Below are 10,022 nucleotides of genomic sequence, written 5' to 3'. Positions count from 1 at the left end.
CTCCGTGCCTCCCCCTCACTGCAATCCCTTTTCCTCGTTCGGCAAAGCAGCAGCGTTCCCACACTCCATCTGTCTGTGTTACTGGCTTTCTGAAGTCCTCCATTTATACAGGAATACCAATCTATCAAAGAATCAGTGCGGGCATTGATCAGCGCACTGCGGGGTGTCAGGCGCTAATCCGGCTCACGCATGCACAGACACACCTAGCGCCAATCACCCTGACCTGGGCGAGGATGAGTGACTGAGAGCGAAGGAGGAGTATTTACTCACATCCCATTGTTCAGCCAAGACGGGGCTAGTTTGCCGCAGTTTCTCCCATCGTTCATCGTCATTGCGGGGGTGATTTTGCATCTTCCCGACACTTTAACCGAGATGGGATGAATGGGGAAATGTACCTCTGCTGTACCGAATGTTTGTACAGCGCTAATTTTTACCATATTATAAAATCATATTTCAACGTGTAATAGGGTGAAATGAATGAGAGGCAAAAGCTAAAGAAATTTTATCAAGCTATTTAAATATTCAAATTGATTCTATTGCAGTGATTAACTGAACTTTAAAAATCCATTTTGATTATAGCTTCAAAGGAAGAGAAATGACTCAAGGACGTGTGGGGTTGTTAAAAATGCGTAATCGAAGACTACAGCAGTCTGTTAGTGACTGCTGTCACTCTCCTATAGGAACAACAGCCTATATGCAACACTACTCCATCTTCCTGTCTCTTTCCCCTCCTCCTCCTCCTCCTCCTCCTCTCTCTTCCCTTCGCATCACCAGAACCCACAAAGATTCCATGTGACAGCGGAGGATTCTTAAATGGCAACAGCATATGTTTGACATGATCGCCATGCTGTTCCGAGGATATAAGGACAGTGCCGGTCAATAGCGGTATGGAGCAGACACATCAAAAATACAACCCCTCTGCTGCTGGGCCTGTTCTGCCTTCAGGGAACTGTATTGATGCTCAGTTATTTTGGTCAATAGCTCCTTTGGAGCAGGCCCATCTTTATCCTTGAGACTGTCTGCATGTGAAAAATGAGAAGGGGATGAGGCCATGTATTTTAATCAATGCAGCATGCCATATCTTAAAGGAAACCTCAGAGTGCCTCCCCATAACCTCAGAGCCGCCTGAAGATCAGATGCTGATCAAAAGTGGATGGAAGTCTTTGGGAGGGTTCGACCTTTGCATGCTGTCATTTTTTTTTGCAAAAGAAAATACAGAATTTCAACACGAAGGTGTGTGCCCCCCCCCCCCCCCAAACACTCGGGATGTAATTGGTCAGTAATGTTGCCTGTGTTAAGTGCAAATGGAAAGGCTATTTACTTTTTTAGATTTCTTGAAAACATTACAGCTGTCTGCACTGACAGCAGCGGTGAAATTGCTGTCTCTGTGCAGAGCAATTGTGCAGCCAAAGGGATTTTCACTCAAATTGTTAGGCAATGATTGGGCGCTCTCTCTCTCATCTCTGCACTCCTAAGCTAACAAGAGATTTCTGTTGAAATCAAAGGTAAAAGGGAGAGAGGAAACCCTCAAAGTAGGGCAAGGAAGCAGAGAATGATCAATATAAACATTCCGCTTTTAAAAACACATTCACACATGAACTGCAATTCCCACAATACATAGGGAAAAAAACACATAATACACACACATAGCAAAAAACAAAACAAGGGAAATTCTGCTGAAATGTAGAACTTCAGGTAACGCACATTTCTAAATCCCAACTGTTCTGCATCAATAGATTTCCATCGATAACCCAGGACCTCTTTCACCTGGCCAGCTAAAGGCAGGATCAACACAGTACAGCAGGGCTGTAAAGGTGAAATATTCTTGTAAAAGCTACCTGTAACAAACAGCCTTTAATAAAACATCACCATATCTATATTTCACTGGCTTTCTATAACTCCCTGCCTTTGTATGTAAACGAAGCAGAAGGCCGAGAGCATGCCACCCCTGCTCCATGTCCAATCCATGAAACGGGATGTGGCCGGCCTACAGAACTACACCAGATCTCAAAGGAGTTTCCAGACAGCTGGAGTCATAATTTCATCATGACAACCAAGAACATGAAACATTAACACACTTTCCAGGCCTGGACATCCTGCATTTGCTTTGATAGCTGCCGTACATATTCTGCTGGCATGGACACATGAAGGGGTGACGGTGGGAGCATGCCAGTTGGACAGGATGCAGTCGCACGGCTCCTTTGTTGATGTGCGAGTCACATAAATAGACGGGGGTTTGGCAGCGCGGGGCAACTTTGGCAACTTGCAAACGTGGACAGTGGCCATGTTTGGTCCGGTAAGCGTACTTTAAAAATCTGTGAAGCGGGTTGTTTGTTTGTTCGTATGACACCAAAATAAAGAAGTTGTCAATTGCCATGATGGAACCTTGGCTTGGGGGGGGAAATAATGACCAAATAACAGTGGGCTAAATGTAATATACATCATTCATTCCAACACTGTTTTGTGCTGTATTAAAATAGCAGTAGGAGAAGTGACACATTCTGGGGGAATTTGTATTCTGGGAGAGGTGGTACCGATTTAGAAAATCACACTATGTGTCAGAAAAAATGATAGCCAGTTGTTAGGCAGAGCCTTTGTGGAAGCCTTTTGAAGTTACCCCTGCAGAGATCAGCCCACAGTGTCCGGAGATCCAATCAAACGCGGCAGCTATTGATCCATCTCCAAACCAGACCTGAGCCGTGTTCAACGCGGTAACAAGTTCAGAATGGGGGTTTTAATTGTGGAAGTCTTTGAAAGGCCTCTGAAGGCCCATGACTTAGGGGGGAATTTGAACCTGAGTCTTTGCATATTAAAGGAATAAAACGCTTCTTACGCTTGTTTGCATTGCCAATCAATTAGCAAGTAGCTATCATTCTAAATAACAAATTGAAGGATTCGTTCTCTCTAACTGGTGGACATAAAGTAGTGATGACTATTATCACTAAAGGGTACCCGGCCGTTTAATTAATCATTTATTCATGAGTATACAATCCATGGCTTTCTGAAATGTGTTGTCTGTTTTAGGACCACAATGAGCTCTGTATAAAAAATAATTGCAATGGTTTGTTTTTAAAGTTAGAGAATCTTTGTTTGTAAAGTTAACTGTTGTTATATTTCCATAAAATATTGTATTAATCATACAATGAAGCGCTGGGGTCTTACTCAGCTTTTCTTTCATGTCCTTTGAGAGCTCAAGCTCCAATACTGACTGCTTAATTTACTCGAGGGCAAGTTTCTTGCATGACACTTTCCTGGCTCTCCTAAGGAAATAAAGGAGATTTCAGTGATTTGAGTTGATGCTCCAGATCAATAGCTTGTCTCCCAGAGACAACTCTCAATGGCATTTGAACCAGACAAAACAGTGGTTCCCCTCTAGATCACCTCTATGAACTGAACACGTCCACAAACCCCGCTGGCTCTGAGAAACATTCAAATTATCTCATTCAAATGTCTTCATGACCAATATGGGCCCTGAAATCTAAAAAATTAAATAAAAGGAAAAAGGGCAAAGAAATATAGGTTCAGACAGGCTAAATGTTATGGTTATTGCTGGGCCCATTACAGATGCTGTACAAGTTCAAGGGGTCTTTAGAAGACATTTTTTTCTTATATGCCTTTCAAAAGTACTCTTCTACTGCAAGAAAAGCGACCAGAAAAAAACACTACTTTTCCCCACTGTTTGTTTTTTCTCTCTTTTTCTTGTTCTTTCTTTCCTTCTTTCTTCCTTTTTTGTTCACCTTTGTGTCATCATCATCATTTACTTCCTTGCTGGAGAAAACTGGCTCAGGTGGATGTTACATAACTCGGATGGAGAAAAACATGTCTCTCAACGAGGAATGACTTGGCGATTGTGGATGCTTCTGGTAAGTTAACATTAATTAAGGGCATTACGGTGTGTTGGATGGATTTAGAGTAATGACGTGTCAGTCAATGTCTCAGTATTTCCAATGAGAGTGCGGGGGGGGGCAGAGACCCACAGAGCCTTGTGTCATTAAGCTTCATGTTCATCACTCCTAATTGCTGTACTGGTCCAATAATATAATTGATAATTGAATACTGTGTGTTTTCCACGGAGGTCCAAACGGGTCTCAACATACACAAAAGCAGTGTTTGCTCTTTGGCTTGTTAAGAAGCAAACATTCACCCCAGTCTGAGTCTTGATTAAAGTCCCTGACAGCCTGGCTTAATGGACCATTTTATAGTGGACACACATAGCACTTGTGTATCTACACAACCCAAATGATATAGTGTGACACAAACACAGTAGGCACGGGTCTAATACAGTTTAGTATTGGATACTGTATGTGTGTCAACATGTCACATAACTTGAATATGCCATTTTCAATCATACTTGGAAGATCATAGAGATAGTATAGATATGGCATTAATTGGAACAGATCCAATCAATATATTTTATGCAGATTACTCTTAACGTAAGTGCAGGCTTTAGAGGAAAACAATGATAATTACCCACGAAGACACTTAGGGAAAGTGTACAATAAAACTCTTACTCTAAGACTGGGTATGATTAAATCTGTAATCTTATTATAGATGAATGAATAAAAAGGGTGGGTTTATTTTCATGGCAGATTTGGATATTTGAAAGACAAAGCATACGATGGCCATCAGATCAGAGGCCATATGGTAGAGATTAAGATATCTTTTTTTATCTCTCGATGACTCACACACACACACACACACCCAGTGCATTTAGCCAAATGCTTTAAGTCCCTATAATGGAGGCTTCTTTCGAAGAGCAAATCCCGAACACGCAGTGTACAATACAATACAACAGCAATATGGTTTCAAAAATGGATTGGACCAAAAACTGTACCATTCAGAAGACGCGGTGGATGGATTTGATGTGAGGATTTCACCAAGCACATATTACGGCTCTTAACTTTATCTGAGCTTTAGCCTTAAAGTATTTGGTTTGGAGCACTTTTGTGCCATTTCTGAAAAGTCGTGTCATACCATATGCTTATGCAAAAAAAAACTACAAATATTGGATTTCAAATTAATTTGTTTATTATTTTGCTTTTTGTTAATTTGATTTTGGATTAGCTGTCTGTTTACTGCAAGCTCGACAAATCACGCTGGGCAGCTCCACTCAAAGTGGACACCACTGATTGCTTAAGCACTCCTCAGTGCTGCATTGACCAGAGGATGTCTTGAAGGGCTGTCAAAGACATAAATCAACACATTGCAGTTTCTCAGCTGGGCAGATATATAAATATCCATTATGTAATTAATCTGACTTATTTGGACAGAAACAAACTGACTCATGCAATTATGAGGCACACCATTAGGCCAAATTAGCTTTGTAGTGTTTTTCTTTTTTTCCCCCAGATTTCCTCAGACTAGACACTAGCTCTTGAATGTAACAGTCTTGACACAATTAATGTGATGCACTTTGCCAGACAATTTGTAATTAGAGAATTATTTATGACTCCCAACAACCATGCCAATTAAATATTAAGGATTTGCAGTTGGAGCGCCCCAATCTCAGACAGATGACACCCTTTTTTTGTGCGCGCAACATTTCACCACTCCCGGTGTTTGTTTGAACAATCAAGATGACATAGGGGGGGGGGGGGGGGTCACCTGGAAGGAGAACAACAAATGTACACATGCCCTGCCTCCCTGTTTCCATGGCAATCCAAACTGTCCATATACTGTATGTCCATGCATCCCATGTTTTGATGTGCAACACAAACGTTTGGTGACGGCCTAGAGGGATAGGTAACACGGCATTATAATTGCAAATTATTTGTGCATTTTAATGCCATCTGTTACCGTGGTTGGCTGGGTGGAGCCCACGACTGCCATGCTAATTTGAAGCTTTTAGCCAGTGGGCTTGGGGCAGTGGCATGTTTGACAGGCGCAGGGTACAGCGTGGCACAGAGTGGGACTGCTGACAGTCGGATAAAGCAAGCCCCGGGAAGGAAAGCCAAAGAGGCCATAAAATGAATTGCCTCCCATCTCATAAATAATAGAAACATAAATGCCACATGAACTTTATTTCAAGAGTGGGTGGTCTAATAAAGATGCTGTTTTAAAGAGGAGTCAAGAAATTCATTGTCCCAGCAAGGCCGCATTGTCTTCTTTCGCACAGGTAGTTACTCACCGCGCGTTGACACGCAAGACCTTGCCAGACCACCTTTCAAAACACAAAAGCTTAGCAGTGTTTTTTTTCTCCCCCCTCCCTATTCTCACTTTTCACATCACCTTTTCCTTCTGTCTTCCTCTGGTCCCTGACTTTGCTCTCTTTCCATCTTTCTCTCTCCTCTCTCTCTCTCTTGTTCTCACTCTTTTCAAATTGAGACGACAAGATAAGCGATTGCCACAGCCACAGCTGCCTGCTGCTCATTGATAAAACCATATCTAATCCGTCTTGGGCTCCCTACGCCTCCGATGCACTCGTCTCAGAGTCTGTCAACAGAGAGCGGATCTCTCCTTCCTTTTGAACCCTCGACTACAGTGTCAGGTTTTATCAGTGAACTTTTGGGCAAGGAAATGGGTCTGAAAGGCTCGGTTGACTTCTATCCTTGCACAGCATATGTTTCAGGTTCCCACCGCTCGAGATGGAGGAACCTTTAAGGAACCCTTAGTCTCACTACTCTGGGTGACAGAGCCAGAATTGCCCCCACAAGATGAATGCACGTCAAGATGCTATCACTTTTACACTTGCACAATGGCGGACCATCTTTCTGAAAATGAGCAAAAATAAAAAACGGTACGGTGTGTCCTTGATTTATCACAGCCACGGTTGTTAATGTTTATGCATGAGACTGTCACTCTGGAAACTTAAATAAACCACCGAACGCTCTCTGTAAGCAGACCACAGCCATTACATATTTTATGAAGAAATTAATAATTTCTTATTTTTTTTGTCAATTTTGATGGGTGAAGTGTAGTTTTGATGGACTACATTTACATATTCATACGCTCTCTGCTATGTAAAATATCTTTTAATGACAGCAGCTGAAATATCACTGTCAACCACTGGCCATCAGCAAACAAAAAAACAATGATTGGTTCTAACAAAAACAAGCTCATGCAGTAATTCTATTGGGAATGGTCTTTTAAAAATATGACCATATGACTGCCATTCAAAATATTGGTTGGAGAATAAAAGCAGGGCCTTTTTTCATCCTTTTAATACAAAAGGGGATGATTTGAAGCAGCGTACATTTAATCAGGACAATATTCAGTATGGGGTTTTATCACAGACAACTGGCTAGTCTCATAACAGCAAATCTCAAGCAGAAGATTAAACAGTCACATGTATGGAGATAGCAGTGTCTACCAAGAGCCACACACACACACAAATGCATTCCCCGTCACACTGACATGCAGAGCTCTGACAAAGGCGGTGCTGCAATGCAGAGAGGGAGGGAGACGTGCGAGTGGCCATCGTCTCATTTACGACCAAGACTGAAAGCAGAACTTCAGGTGAACGCCAAGCAATTTATTTCTCCTGTGTTCTCTCTTCAACAAAAAAAAGGAAAGAATGGAGAGGGAGGGGAAAAAAAGCAAATTGTGTCGCCTGTGACAACTTGAGCGATGCTATGGTAATTCACCCATATCATTGATGTGTAGAACACAGGAAATGAAGAGATCTATGCTGATCAGAGTCACCACACTACTTTCTGATTATGGTGTGGAAATAGCCACGGAATCAAAGCATCCTGCGCTGGCTTTTGACAGCTCCACTGCATTCTACCCGACAAATGCCAGCAGCTTTTCATCAATGGGTCACAGACTGCACCCGCTTCTTAATATTTACATGACAGAGGATATCCATAAATCCTCGTCAGCACACAACTTTTCCTGCTGCTCATAGAAATGGGTAAGCCATAAATCTGAGCGTTACCACTCCTTTTCTTCGATCATTAAGCAACCTTAGCGGGGAGCTCGCTAACAAGCTTTCCTTCCACACAGCACACAGCCTACACCTGCTATTTACCACATAAACACTGACCATCCCCATAAGGAAGATTTTCAATTGTTGTTGTCGCATGAAATGTCACCATCAGACCCCCTCAGGCCAAAAAAAAGAGACAAAAGCCACTGATTTTTAAAGTACCTTGGAGGTAATCAGGGAGAAGATGTGCCGTGAAGCATCAAAGCACATCTGCTGTTTCCTAAGTGCTGACCAACAACTGAACTAATAGGCGTACGATTTCGGTTGCCACGTACTCCCGGCCTCGCCGCTAACTTCTCATCCTCTCACATGGAACACTGCCAACCCCCCATAGAAAGGACGAGGCTGGGAAACGCTTCAGAATGAGCCAACGGTACTCACTGGACTCCGGGTCGGAGTTGCCATCTCCCTCGGTGCGGCTGTTGGGCGAGGTCTGCTCGTAGTACTCCTCCTGCGGGAAGCCCAGGGGTAGGGGCTGCGTGGTGCTGGCCGTGCTGGTTGGCTCGTGCTCCCCTAGGCCGCTGTCGCTGCAGCTCTCCTGAGAGCCGTCCGGGAGGTGAAATGTCACTCGCCGTGTTGTCTGCAACAGCACAACAGATACGGACACATCAGTGGTTAGGCTGGGAGTTTCATGGCAACAAAATAAACAAACAAACAAACAAACAAACAAACAAACATTGTTATTCGGTATTGGTGGTGGATGTGGTGTGATCAGAAATTATGAGGGTCTCATCTCAGTGTTGTGTGTTTTTCTGCCTTGCCTTAGCTGACTTGGGGGTGGATGTGTACAAAGGAGAGGTGTGCACCTCCAGGACATGTAAGTCTCATGTCAGTTGTCAATATAATGTGCATTTCAGCCTTTAAAAATACAGTATTAAATTCCCTCCAGCCATTATTATAATGACCACAACAGGCTGTTAGGATGATCCATGAAATCCCACAATACCTAAAACAAGTCAATCGGTTTTATGTTTAAGGTTTCTAATTCAATCTTAAAGACATGGTTGGTATTCAGATGAGCTGCTGTAGAAACTTTGTGGCTTATTCTTATGTACATTAATGCTTCAAGTTAACAAAGATTCAGCCCCTGTGTGACTTCAACATCTGTTCAGATTTGAAACTGATTGTAATTTGCCCACAGTTATTCTAAATATTCAGTGAGTTTCACCACGTTGAACCTGCGACACAGTGGCCTAGTTTGAGAGATACAGAGGCTTTCAACTGGCAGGCCTGAGAAATGTATGTAGATTTTCATGTTCAAAGCTGGAACACACCATCTCTCCGGAGAGCTGAAGTGGTTTGTGTTCGTGACCTTTTTGCAGACACTCAATTTGGTGGAACTAGGGAAACAGCCAAAGGCAACTCTGAGAAACGACTTTCTCGTTTCTTTGTGAAATTGGGCAGAAGACATTTTCCATTTTGTATCACAGGCATTAGGCGGTAAATTCAAACAATTTATTCTGCCTGTATTTCCCTATTGTGTGTCTGTCTCCTTTTTCCTTTTCTGTTTTCCCTCCTTTGCTATACACTTAGGAAATAATTGCTCTTTGGCCAGGTATCAAAGAAACATTTAATTCATCCCCAGACATCTTTATTGGGGTCTCTATTTGCCATGTCAGTAGTCACAGAAAAATTACTTCTATATGGACCGAATGATGTGGTTTTTTTCTGACTACTTCAGCTAATACGACCTTCCTTCGAGTTTCAGCAATCAGTGCAAATTTGGTTGTTGAGGCACACAGATAAACTCCTCAACGTCTTTTGATAAGGCAGACAGAAGAATGGGTGGAGGAGACATCTTGGCAGCAGATGAATGCCACACGCTGCCAAAAAAACAGATCTCAAAACAGCTTAAGAGTGAAATTAACAGCTATCAGCAGGAATCCCTAAACTAAATCCTCACAATTAGTAGTCAGGGTGTATAATCATTTTCTTAGGGTAGCTTTAGTCCTTTTCTTCTCCTTCTCCTTCTATGACATCCCACATTCTGAGGCTGAGAGAGAAACACTGACTAACAGACGCTGTGCAAAATGCACACTGTCTATTGAATCACAGAATAACGGCAATGAAACAAGATATGAAGATCATGTAACGC

General features: G+C 42.5%; 1 protein-coding gene across 1 annotated transcript in view; it reads right to left on the bottom strand.

Moving 5' to 3' along the window:
• Positions 1 to 10,022, bottom strand: part of pcdh11 (protocadherin 11) — a 128,713-nt gene that overhangs the window by 39,389 nt on the left and 79,302 nt on the right. The window contains exon 5 of the mRNA XM_031557887.2: positions 8,309 to 8,507. Within this exon, the coding sequence (XP_031413747.1) occupies positions 8,309 to 8,507 (199 nt within the window). The remainder of the gene's footprint in view (positions 1 to 8,308; positions 8,508 to 10,022) is intronic.

The sequence above is a fragment of the Clupea harengus genome, chromosome 20 (assembly GCF_900700415.2).
Source record: "Clupea harengus chromosome 20, Ch_v2.0.2, whole genome shotgun sequence".
Lineage (NCBI taxonomy): Eukaryota > Metazoa > Chordata > Actinopteri > Clupeiformes > Clupeidae > Clupea > Clupea harengus.
The sequence above is the reverse complement of the archived record's forward strand: the minus strand, read 5'-3'. Positions and strand labels throughout refer to the sequence as shown.